The sequence below is a fragment of the Eucyclogobius newberryi genome, unplaced genomic scaffold, assembly GCF_026437365.1.
Source record: "Eucyclogobius newberryi isolate DKJ021-1_F unplaced genomic scaffold, fEucNew1.0.hap1 SCAF_1, whole genome shotgun sequence".
Taxonomy (NCBI): Eukaryota; Metazoa; Chordata; class Actinopteri; order Gobiiformes; family Gobiidae; genus Eucyclogobius; species Eucyclogobius newberryi.
Window position 1 is genome coordinate 5,222,974 of NW_027315723.1, and position 13,787 is coordinate 5,236,760.

Consider the following 13,787-nt stretch of genomic DNA (forward strand, 5'->3'; position numbering starts at 1 on the left):
TTCAGATACAGATTTTGGTTTGTATATTTTTTTAATAAAGGATTTTACTGCTGTTTTCATTTAACTACAACTAACTTTGCAATGACACAACTTCAAATTCCTTAAATTCTGATCCACTAAATCTAGTTCAGCCCAGGACCCGCCGAGTGTCATTGATGGACCTGCATTTGTGATATTTCATTGTTATGCACTGTGAGGCGTGTTTGAGTTCAAAAACACTCTAAATCTAATACAATAGAACAGATGTGACTGTGTGACTGCTTCACATTAGAACATACATAGTAAAACACTAGTGGTAGTTCCGACAAAGCATTTTCATCAAATTAAATGTTCCTCTTTGTGGCTCACTGAGGCTCTACTTTGAAACATTAAAGATATTGTACATCCCCTGAATCCTCAGAGCCCAGAGAGTAATTTAATATCACAATAGTGTGTTTTTCATGTTCCTAGAGGTTTCAGAATGAAAAGAAGTAAAACAGTTAAAGTGAAAATGGTGAGAAATTGTTCTCACATGACAATTTGAAAAGCTATAGTTACTGGAGGAATTATCAGAGAGATTGTGCTTGAATGAAAGACAAGAGCACTTTGTTTAAAGTCACAGCAAACATGAGGCACAAGGACCAGAACATGGCCCTGTGTCTAAACTCCCAGGGCTGATAACTGTGAAGCTGCTCAGAAAAGTCTTTCACACCAAATATAAAGCTTATGAACCTTTTCAAAAATAACTGATAACTCTTGCCCCCTTGAGTGATACAGATGTGCACAGTTTGGACTATACGGCTTGTGTCGTGTCCTAAACTACTCCTGGTCTGTATATATAGGCCCCTCTTCATTATTAGACATAGCAGAGTGTTCCCACCCATCGAGCGAGACAGACGGGCGGGGCGGGGGCAGATAGCCCTGGAGCACCCATGGGAGCGCCCGTCCTGTTGTGACTGGGAGACGAGGCATCAGTATCTTGTCTGGACTAAACAGGCACAGATCCAAAGGTCTGGATTTAGGTCTTTGAGCGATGGGTGTAAAGAACTCCTCCTGACCCTGACTGAGGAGCCACAGTCTGACAGAGCCTCACGGGGCTGAGGCTCCTGAGGCTCCTGCAGCCAGTCAGAGGCTCCTGCAGCCAGTCAGAGGCTCCTGCAGCCAGTCAGAGGCTCCTGCAGCCAGTCAGAGGCTCCTGCAGCCAGTCAGAGGCTCCTGAAGCCAGTCAGAGGCTCCTGCAGCCAGTCAGAGGCTCCTGCAGCCAGTCAGAGGCTCCTGCAGCCAGTCAGAGGCTCCTGCAGCCAGTCAGAGGCTCCTGCAGCCAGTCAGAGGCTCCTGCAGCCAGTCAGAGGCTCCTGCAGCGAGTCAGAGGCTCCTGCAGCCAGTCAGAGGCTCCTGAAGCCAGTCAGAGGCTGCAGCCAGTCAGAGGCTCCTGCAGCCAGTCAGAGGCTCCTGCAGCCAGTCAGAGGCTCCTGCAGCCAGTCAGAGGCTCCTGCAGCCAGTCAGAGGCTCCTGAAGCCAGTCAGAGGCTGCAGCCAGTCAGAGGCTCCTGCAGCCAGTCAGAGGCTCCTGCAGCCAGTCAGAGGCTCCTGCAGCCAGTCAGAGGCTCCTGCAGCCAGTCAGAGGCTCCTGCAGCCAGTCAGAGGCTCCTGCAGCCAGTCAGAGGCTGCAGCCAGTCAGAGGCTCCTGCAGACAGTCAGAGGCTCCTGCAGCCAGTCAGAGGCTCCTGCAGACAGTCAGAGGCTCCTGCAGCCAGTCAGAGGCTCCTGCAGCCAGTCAGAGGCTCCTGAAGCCAGTCAGAGGCTGCAGCCAGTCAGAGGCTCCTGCAGCCAGTCAGAGGCTCCTGAAGCCAGTCAGAGGCTGCAGCCAGTCAGAGGCTCCTGAAGCCAGTCAGAGGCTGCAGCCAGTCAGAGGCTCCTGCAGCCAGTCAGAGGCTCCTGCAGCCAGTCAGAGAAACACCACTAGAACGTGCAGAAGGGACGGAATAAGGCTTTAAAATAGTATTATTAATGGACATAATATTATGCTACATGGATTTGAGGTTTCCTCCCTGTAATGCCCTCGTTCAAAACAAACCTGAAGTTGTATTTATCTTGAGTCATGTTTGATTCATTAATCCTGTTTCTCTCGCTCTTTGAGCCTTAGAAAACTCTTGGTTTCAAATTTCTCAGATTTGTGACTTCAAAGTTAGAGATCTGGACGTCTCCTGTGCTGTTTTTAACTCCATAAATCATAACTGGACCCATTCTGAGTATTTCTGCATCATTACAACTGTATACAGCTCTTTCTCTCCTTTTTCTTTCTTTCTCTCTTTCTCTCCTTTTTCTTATGATAAAGCGTAAACACAAACTTTGAAGACGTAGGTGGCGGTAACTGCACCTTTTCAGTGACACATTTGAATAATATTAATAGTAATAATCTCTGAATGTTTTGTAGTAGATAAATAGGATTATTTTCATTACCAGTAGTAGTTGTAGTAGTTTTTCCGTGAGCATAAAAGCCTGGATGATGTGATGTTGTGGTGATTGTTGTAGTAAATCTTGCACGATAAACTGGGATTGTGACTTTTTAAAGGAAAATAGAGTGAGAAACATAGAAGATAAGGAGAAGTGATGTGTTTGTCAATAAAATACAGGCTGAAAATGGCACTGATAAGCTAATGTGGCGCTAGATGAATGATATGAACGTCTCAAGTGCTAAAGAACCCTTGTATTTCCTTGTATTTCTCCCATTTCGTCCAATCAAAGAACTGAATGCTTTTCAAACTATTTGCAATGAATGAAATACTTGGCAAATAATCACTACGTCAGAATATAGACTTAATTCATGATGAGAATTATTCAGGCTTAGTAACTATTGAAGGAGTCGGGGTGTTAATAATAATAATAATAATAATAATAATAATAATAATAATAATAAGAGTAGAATAGAGTAATATGCAAGTTAAATGTTACAAATATGTTCAGAGTCTTGGAATTGGAGGTATAAATTCATAAACATCAACCTCACAAAACCAAAAGTGTGTCAAGCAATTTCAAACCATGAAATTTGAATTTTTATTAAGAACCAAAGCAAAAAAACCATTGTGAAGCTGGACTTATCTCTGGAATCAGACCAGCCCCGCCACAGTTAACCCGCTTTTCTAATCTTGTGTTTCATCAGTGGAAGAACTGAGACAGGAGGAAGCTAGCTTGTTGTGCATTGTTCTGTGTGTGAGGATCACGTATTCTCTTCCTGTATTTGAATCACCAGAACGTGTTTGCAGTGTATGTGGTTTATCCTGTACGTGTGAGGATAAATAAGGACTAAACCAGGCTTAAAGCAGGTCTACAAGCACAAAGAGAGAACGCAGAACAAGGCAAAAACAGGACAAATCAGGACTGAAGCAAGACAAATCAGGACTAAAGCAGGACTAAAGTAGGACTAAAGTAGGACTAAAGTAGGACTAAAGCAGGTCTAAAGTAGGACTAAAGCAGGACTAAAGCAGGACTAAAGTAGGACTAAAGTAGGACTAAAGCAGGTCTAAAGCAGGACTAAAGTAGGACTAAAGAAGGACTAATGCAGGACTAAAGTAGGACTAATGCAGGACTAAAGCAAGACTAAAGCAGGACTAAAGCAGGACTAAAGCAGGACTAAAGTAGGACTAAAGCAGGACTAATGCAGGACTAAAGCAAGACTAAAGCAGGACTAAAGCAGGACTAAAGCAGGACAAAAGCAGGACTAAAGCAGGACTAAAGTAGGACTAAAGCAGGACTAAAGCAGGACTAAAGCAGGACTAAAGTAGGACTAAAGCAAGACTAAAGCAGGACTAAAGCGGGACTAAAGCAGGAATAAAGTAGGACTAAAGCAGGACAAAATCAGGACTAAAGCGGGACTAAAGTAGGACTAAAGCAGGACAAAATCAGGACTAAAGCGGGACTAAAGCGGGACTAAAGCAGGTCTAAAGCGGGTCTAAAGCAGGACTAAAGCGGGACTAAAGCAGGACTAAAGCAGGACAAAATCAGGACTAAAGCAGGACTAAAGTAGGACTAAAGCAGGACTAAAGCAGGACTAAAGTAGGACTAAAGCAGGACAAAATCAGGACTAAAGCGGGACTAAAGCGGGACTAAAGCAGGACTAAAGCAGGTCTAAAGCAGGACTAAAGCAGGACTAAAGCGGGACTAAAGCGGGACTAAAGCAGGACTAAAGCAGGACAAAATCAGGACTAAAGCAGGACTAAAGTAGGACTAAAGCAGGACTAAAGCAGGACTAAAGCAGGACTAAAGTAGGACTAAAGCAAGACTAAAGCAGGACTAAAGCGGGACTAAAGCAGGAATAAAGTAGGACTAAAGCAGGACAAAATCAGGACTAAAGCGGGACTAAAGTAGGACTAAAGCAGGACAAAATCAGGACTAAAGCGGGACTAAAGCGGGACTAAAGCAGGTCTAAAGCGGGTCTAAAGCAGGACTAAAGCGGGACTAAAGCAGGACTAAAGCAGGACAAAATCAGGACTAAAGCAGGACTAAAGTAGGACTAAAGCAGGACTAAAGCAGGACTAAAGTAGGACTAAAGCAGGACAAAATCAGGACTAAAGCGGGACTAAAGCGGGACTAAAGCAGGACTAAAGCAGGTCTAAAGCAGGACTAAAGCAGGACTAAAGCGGGACTAAAGCGGGACTAAAGCAGGACTAAAGCAGGACAAAATCAGGACTAAAGCAGGACTAAAGTAGGACTAAAGCAGGACTAAAGTAGGACTAAAGTAGGACTAAAGCAGGACAAAATCAGGACTAAAGCGGGACTAAAGCGGGACTAAAGCAGGACTAAAGCAGGTCTAAAGCAAGACTAAAGCGGGTTTAAAGCGAGTCTAAAGCGGGACTAAAGCGGGACTAAAGCAGGACTAAAGCAGGACTAAAGCGGGACTAAAGCGGGACTAAAGCAGGACTAAAGCAGGACTAAAGCAGGACTAAAGCAGGACTAAAGCAGGACTAAAGCAGGACTAAAGCTGGAATTAAACCATGACTTGATGTGGATTACACCTACATTTAACCCTGGACTAAAACAGGTCTAAACGGGACTCAAACGGGACTAAATAAAAAATGGACGAGGACTTAAAATGAAGACATGATCTCTACACTTAAATTCCATTCAACCAGAGAAAGTGCAGGACTAAACCGGGACTAAATCAGGAGTGAACCATGTGTTAATGTGGACCCGACATGAACCAGGTCCAAACCACGTGTAAAAACCAAACCAGGACCAAACACAAACTAAAACAGCACTAAATGAGCGATAAATCAGATCAGTTATGTATCTCTATCGTTTTACCTTCTAGCAAGTTGTTAAATATTAGTATTTTTCACCGTAACTTTTAATTTTTCTTCTCAGAACTCTCCACACCTGCCGACACGGCGACGCCCACTCTGCCTCCTGTCACCGAGACGACCGCTGTTCCCGTGACAACAACAGGTAAGTGTCCGTCTCTGTGGCAACTAACTACTCTTTTTAGCAGTAAATCAAGCATTTTTAACACCTCTGCTAAGTGTAACAACATATGTTTATGTTTAAAGCCCGGTAATAGATCAAGCAGTTTGAACGTTTTCAGGGTCTGAAAATCCTTCTTTTCTCTGTGTACATGCTGTTGTTTTGCCTGGAAAATTCCACAAAATGATAAAAATGACAATCAGTCGACTCTCTGAGTATTTTTTGCAATAATAACTCCTGTAGTTGAATAGGTCTAATTAAACGATAGATGAATTAATACTACACTTTCAAGCATTGTTTTATGAATAGATCCTGGTCTAAACTGAGCGACTTGTCTCTGTGTTTTGCAGTAGCCACAGCGCCTCCTACAGACGGACTGTGTGACTTCGACCACGGCCTGTGTGGATGGATGCATGACCCCAGTGCTCCTCTCATGTGGTCACTGCACAGTCATGGTAAGTCTACTACTACTACTACTACTACTACTATTACTACTACTACTACTACTACTACTACTATTACTACTACTACTACTACTACTACTACTACTACTACTACTACTACTACTACTACTACCACTACTACTACTACTACTACTACTACTATTACTACTACTACTACTACTACTGCTACTTCTACTACTACTACTACTACTACTACTACTACTACTACTGATACTACTACTACTACTACTACTACTACTGATACTACTACTACTACTACTACTACTACTGATACTACTACTACTACTACTACTACTACTGATACTACTACTACTACTACTACTACTACTACTGCTACTTCTACTACTACTACTACTACTACTACTACTACTGATACTACTACTACTACTACTACTACTACTGATACTACTACTACTACTACTACTACTACTACTGCTACTTCTACTACTACTACTACTACTACTACTACTACTGATACTACTACTACTACTACTACTACTACTGATACTACTACTACTACTACTGATACTACTACTACTACTACTACTACTACTACTACTACTACTACTACTGATACTACTACTCCTACTACTACTAAACCAAGACTAAACCCGGACTTAACCCGGACTAAACCAGGACTAAAGCAGGACTAAACCAGGACTAAACCAGGACTAAACCAGGACTAAACCAGGACTAAACCCGGACTAAACCCAGACTAAACCTGGACTAAACCAGAACTAAACCCGGACTAAACCCGGACTAAACCTGGACTAAACCCGGACTAAACCTGGACTAACCCCGGACTAAAACACAAGTCTGAATTACTGGATTCAAATCAGACCAAACTTGTGCAGCTTAAAGTTCTTTGCCCTTTGTGGATGTCGCTATCACCTTCTCTTCCACTAAATGAAAGCAAAACATCTTATTTGAATGTAATTTCGTCTTGAAGTTTTAATCTGGCCCTGTAGCTTTTGTGATTGGAGTGTAATCGCTGCAGAGAAAACTCATCTTGGTTTAGAAAATGACCCAAATGCATTAAGTCTGTTTTCTCTCGCTCCTCGGTCAGACGCGTAATTAAACGGTGTCTGTCTCTGGCTCACGTCGTCGTTGCATTTTGTCTTTTCCCCATTTGATTAAAATAATTCCTTAAATTGAAACCGGGCTCATTTACAAGCAAAACAACAAGACTAGAGCCGTGTGCTGCAGTCTGAGAGCGAGAGGAGCGTCTGCACAATGTCTCTTTAATACTTCATTCATACTATAGATACTTCTGAGTACTGCATAACGACATAATACTACCTACTGTGACTACTTCTTTTGCACTGTTACTCGGTGCAAGCAGTACTTTAAATACTTCTAGTGCTATTACCATTTCTACCATGAATACTAAAGAACCAAAGAGCACACAGATCCAGGTCGTAGACTGCACCGGGCTCTACCAGAGGGACTGGACTGGACCGCAACAATAAAGCAATAATACATCATTTGAAAGGTTTAAAAGAATCAACTAAAAGGAAATATTTAACCGTATGGAACTATTTTGGACGGTTCCTTTAGATTCATATTTTATAAATGATTGTGTTTAGAACCATTCAGTCGACAGAACCTTAAAAGATTCTGTTTCAGTTTTCTGTTTTCTGAGGATGCTGTCAAAAGATATATTCATTTATAACTGTAAATTGCTATGGCAACATAGTGTACTACTACTACTACTTTTGTTTCTCTAGCTTTGAATCCTGGCCTACATTTCCAGTAGGTGCAGGACCAGCTCGTGTGTAGAACCCTTCGTTTGGGACGAGGAGGGCGTGTTAGACAATCACAGCAGCCAATAGACAAGCTTGTATATTAAAACAATATGATTTTGTCCACATGAATGTAAAGCATCAGACTGACTGTTTGTTACAAGTATTAATGAAATGTTTTTGTTGGCCCATATTCTCTTTCTGCTGCACACACCAGTCAAACCTCGTGACAATCCAGAATGCAGTATCAATATAATAAAAAATAATTGTAATATTTGACAATATACCACAGTAAACACATATATTTGCCAAGTACCCAAACTTAGGGGAAACTTGAGACAAAAGACAAAACCAGAATTTGGAACTATTTGACTCCCTCCTGTAGGAATGGAACACGCCCACTGTTGCACTCGCCTTTTAGCTTGAGATCTTTCAAACCTTTTACCTATTTTGGCCACAGAGCAGTGTCTGGATTCTTCAAAGCTCCTCACATAAGGAGTTCTCACATAAGTCCGGCTTTAGCTTTCATGTGTGCGCCATTTTAGACACGCTACAAGACTTGTCTTTGATATCCACGTCTGAGGGTCAAAGGTCACAAACAGGATTATAATGTGAGCGCTTTTGGTTCTACGTTTAATCCTTTGTTTGATGTGAAGAAAGTGAGATCTTGTCACCTTTTGACCCGTGGGAAGCAAAGTGTTAACATTAAACAAAACTTACAAGAAAAGTAGAAGCAGATTGAGACCATAATGTTACAATATCCAGAAACAATTAGAATACTTAATTGTGTCATTTGTAATCACAAGATCCTTTGCCTCAATCTTAAAAAACTCCTAATCTCCACACAATATTGCAACGTAAATATTGTACTGTAAGATTTACTTATTTAATTTAATATGATTAATTACTGATACATTTATTGTATTTATGAAGGATATTTTGACTCAAAATGGACAGAATTAGTATTTTCCGACAGTAAAATGTGGTGTTCCTCTTGCAGATGAAGCCGGAGCCGGTGTTTTTATTGAATTTTACTAAGAAATCTCCAAAAAGAAAATCCACAACTGCGTTCCCAGATCATTTACTGTAAATCAAGCTTCATTATCCTGCTATATTTATAAAACCACATGTGTACATTAACACACTGCTCCATCTCAGCAGCTGAACAAAAACCTTCAGAAAACAGTCATTGCTGCTGTTTAAACTTATCATCTTATTGAAGTAGAATTCTATTATTGCATTATTATTACCTTTCTTTGCAGACAGCTCATAATATGTTCCATAAATAACACAAGCGCACAGAAATATTACAATTGGGTTCACAGCGCGCGTGAACAAAAGCGTTCCAGGGGCCCAGCGGGGGGGCATCCGAATCCAATACAACAATACAGAGAGGTAATCTGCAGCAATAGACCTTAATGGACTTGTAAAAGCAGGAAATGTTGGGACCTACATTTCCTGCTTTGACGTGGTTCATCACCGGAGCGTAATCCACGATTGTTTGACAAAAGTTCAGCTCCGTTCAACTCGGCTCAATACTCCACCGTAGACTTAACACGGACAATTATTGAGTGTCTGTGTGATGTCACGCAGGCACTATATGTTCTTGTATTTCACGTGTTTTGTATTATTATATTTGCCATGATTTTCCATTTAGTCAGTTTCAACTCCTTAACGCTTCAACCGATTTCAACATGTTATACCTCATCACGATCGCTTTCACAGTAGTACGTGTGCTATTACTGAATGACATTTGAACAACTTGTACTTTTTGCAGAATCTTCAAAAGTATTAGTACTTTTTCCCCATTTTAAAATGAATTTGGGCATTATGAGTGTCAGCGGAATTCTTTAGGCTTATTCTTTAGGCTTTATTCTTTAGGCTTTATTCTTTAGGCTTTATTCTTTAGAATTTTGGGACGGAGCCAGTCGAGCGAGAGAGAGAGAGAGAGAGTGGGGGAGAGGGGGAGACACAGACACTCCAGCAGATTTTCTAGTGTAATAATGTAATCTTACTTGAGCAGCCTTAATATTACAGGTTAGTAATACAAAGTGAAACCAGCAGCAGTAGAAGTACTTCAGTAGTTGTTATAATCCACTTAAAAGACAATCATATTATGAAAAATCTAATTTATTTGCACTTTTAACCTGTTTCCTTAAAAGATTCCTGCATGTTTGTGTTAATCCTGCATTTTCCTACAACTGAGGCGCGAGTGCTCAGAAAAGACCTGTTTTCACCTTCCCCCTAACTCCGCCCACATCCCCTGTACTCAATTGTGTCAATCTGAAATGATGATATACTGATGTTCTAATTTAATACCTGGGAAAGGCAAAATGCTGTATGTCTCCTTCAATCGTGTCATCTAGATCAGGAAATAGATGAGAGATGTTTCCACGGTAACTGTCAAAAAGAACAGCTGTTAAGACATGACTCAGCAGCCGTCGTGACACTTGATGGAAGTCAAGACATATCAAGACGTCTCTTACATATTGTGTCCGATATAGATTTAACTATCAAACTATTCCAATTATTACTCAAACGTCACTATTTAAAAGCGAGGATATTTGTACAAACACAACATGCTATAGTATTTGTATTTATTTATTTAGTCTAAACTACTTCTGCCAAGACTGTAAAGCCCCAAATCACATTCTCTTCTTTGTCCTCTTTATAAAACGGGTGATTTAATCTTGGAATCCCAGTCCATTTTCCCACTGGTCCCACTTAACAAAATACCTTTTAATACATGCACTATTTCTCACCACGCCCTCCTCCACAAAGAAACGTCCGATCTGTGACTCTAAACATCCTCTTCGAGTTTATTCTGCTGGACGTTTTCCGGCTCTAAAGTCATTTAACTTTAGGCCAATGGAACAGAAGAGGTCCTTGGGGGTTTTAACGGTACAAATGAGACTGTATGTTTTGTACAGTGGGGTATTGTGCGCTGGAGTGGTCTCATCCTGTTAGCAGATAATCATTATGTCCCCATTGTGTTGCACGGACCAGGTCATTCTTTCCGTGTGGACATTACAGTTGTGACAAATGGTGATTGTGTCTCAGGATAGTAATGCACTCTGGGATATTCCTGTGTACATTCTGCTAGAGTCTATAGTGCTGGGACAAGTGCAGTCGTGGCATTGGAGCAGTATTAAACCCAGAACTAAACCAGAAACATGGGAGACGGAAATTGTTCACAATGAGGACTGAACCGGGACTAAACTAGGACTAAACCTCAAATAAACCAGTGCTAAACCAGGACTTCTGGACCCCGGGACAAGACCTGAACTAAATATATATGTTTTCAACTCAACTTCAATGCCTTTATTTATGTATGTATTGATTTATCGATAGTAACAATCGCAGAATAAAGCGTGCATCTTATAATGATAATAATGCTGACGTTTGTCTGCTTGTCCCGCAGAGCTGAACAGTTACCTGCACATGGACGCCAGCCTGAAGACCCAGAGGCAGCAAGCTCGCCTCCTCAGTCCTGTGGTGGGGGCCGACTCCGGGCCCCTCTGCCTGGTCTTCTCCTACCAGATCTGGGGTGACGCGGAAGGGCATCTGAACGTAATGCTCCTGGACAACCAGCAGGATGAGACTCTGCTGTGGACGCTTAGCAACGACCAGGGGCCGGTGTGGAAAGAGGGGAGGACCATACTGCCCCGCTCGCCTAAAGACTTCCAGGTAAACACTCTTTCCTTCATTCTGAGGCAAAATCTATAAATCTAAAGTTAAAGTTATTAAGAGAAATCTTCTGGGAATATTCCAAACCTTTTCAATCCAATGGGACAGTAACTAAGTAACTAAGTAACTAAGTACCAAAGTAAAAGGACTGTACTTAAATAACATTTGTGGATATCTGTACTTTCAGTACATTATAATAATAATAATAATACTTTTTACTTTTATGGCACTGCATTTGAAAGCAGGAAGCTGTATTTTCTACTGCACATTCAACACAGGTGGAAAAAATCGTATTTAAACTCTCTTTCTCCCTTTACGTCATCACGTTGTAGCGTGTTGCGCCGTGCATCAGTCGGTCATGTGACATGTATATGTCATGTTTATGTCATGTTTATGTGCCGCTAATTGGCTGCATATGAACCAGAAGTCAGTTGTGGCCTGCCACATGCCGGCCGTTGTTGCTACAAGAGCCGACCACTGGGCCAAGACCATCGTAGAGCGTGCATTTTGTTAATGTCGAGCCAATTTAAGCCCAAAGCCTCAATTCAAGCCCAAAGCCTCAATTCAAGCCCAAAGCCTCAATTCAAGCCCAAAGCCTCAATTCAAGCCCAAAGCCTCAATTCAAGCCCGGACGCAGGAACTCTACCTCCTCTGGTCGGGCTGGTGAGAAGCTCTTGTGGCCTTAATTCTTTCTAAGAACTTTGTCCCAATTGCACCACGACACGCAAAACTCAACCCTACGTGACCCACATGCTACACATGCTACACATGCTACACATGCTACACATGCTACACATGCTACACATGCTACACATGCTACACATGCTACACAAGCTACACATGCTACACATGCTACACATGCTACACATGCTACACATGCTACACATGCTACACATGCTACACAAGCTACACATGCTACACATGCTACACATGCTACACAAGCTACACATGCTACGCACCACTTTCAGTGTTGGGATGAATGTAGTTATCACAGAATAGTGAATACCTGAGCTACTATTACTTTGTCTAATCAGAGTACTGTATTCTGAATACTTAGTTCATAATAAATCTTGTAGTATTATAGTGTGAAAACTCCTTCCTAGGATTACAATGTTTTTGTTTCACTGTTTATGGTGCAATAATTCATAAGATCAGAATCAGAAAAGGTTTATTGACAATGAACAAAACACACAAACAAAGGAACTTTCTTTGGTGATTTGGTGCAACATAAAACTATGAACAATTATAAAACAACATATATAAAATCAAAAGGGGCATGCATTAAAGAAAAACAATTTAAATTAAAATAATGAAATATTGCACATGCACTCACTATAAGTTTTCTAATTTTGTCACACATCTATTACCTACATTTAATGGTCAAGTATCACAAAGTATTTCTCTGATTTAAAAAAGTAACTGTATTCTTAACACCACCAAATGAATGAATAACTGCACCAGAATGAACTTCCTAAATGTCTTCCACCGCTGCAGAAAAGTTACACAGTGCCCTTTAAACCAACATAAACTGAACAGCTGCATGTGTCACATTTCTATCCTCTTTACCGTGTGCCCCAAATTCAACTTGTTTTATGTTAAAACGCCTCCACAAAAGTGATAGGATGGAGACACAGAATCAGAACGGGTCTTTGTAAGTGCCAATCCCAAACCAGGACAGGAGAGCGAAGAGAAGGAGCCAAATGAAAAGTTAAAGTGGCGGCTGTGATTTGGAGTGCAATCATCTCGGCAGGAGGGCCACGTTTTAGGGGAAACTTAACTGGAGCTGACGTCTTTGACAAATGAAAACCACAGAGACAAGATCTGCTTTAGTCTGAATGCCGCTCCGAGACAATGGAGGACGAGAAATGTCAAAGAGAAATGGTCTTGTTTGACAAAATGATATTGTCAAGTTGTACATGGGCAATACACGGGGCGAAAACAGGACTAAATAGGAATAAACTACATTAAACTGTAACTAGACTGTGAAGACCCAGTGAAAACTTTAGCGTACAAACCTGGTCTAACCTCGGTCTAAACCTGGTCTAACCTCGGTCTAAACCTGGTCTAACCTCGGTCTAAACCTGGTCTAACCTCGGTCTGAACCAGATCTGAACCAGGACTGAATCAGGACTGAAACCTGCCTCAACTATGACCAATATATGACTTCTTTTTATGATCTAAAATACATTTGCCAAGCTGGACATTGGTCTGAACCCGGATCTGAACCCGGTCTAAACCCGGTCTAAACCCGCTCTGGTGTGTTGCAGGTGGTGATGGAAGGCTTCTTCGAGCACGGCACTCGAGGACACATCTGGATTGACAACATCCATATGAGCTCAGGAAGCCCCCTAGAGGACTGCACCCGTAAGTACAGCACACACATGTACAATCAAGTACTGTAAATACACGGCCCACAACACTTCAAGTACTGGTGCGTAAATACATGGCCCACAACA

General features: G+C 41.7%; 1 protein-coding gene across 2 annotated transcripts in view; it reads left to right on the top strand.

The window, feature by feature from the left end:
• LOC140359235 (neuropilin-2-like) overlaps window positions 1-13,787 on the top strand; it is a 157,740-nt gene that overhangs the window by 128,288 nt on the left and 15,665 nt on the right. For both annotated transcript variants that reach the window (XM_072444207.1, XM_072444130.1), the window contains exons 12-15: window positions 5,343-5,423; window positions 5,789-5,893; window positions 11,066-11,331; window positions 13,599-13,695. In XM_072444207.1, the coding sequence (XP_072300308.1) occupies window positions 5,343-5,423; window positions 5,789-5,893; window positions 11,066-11,331; window positions 13,599-13,695 (549 nt within the window). The remainder of the gene's footprint in view (window positions 1-5,342; window positions 5,424-5,788; window positions 5,894-11,065; window positions 11,332-13,598; window positions 13,696-13,787) is intronic.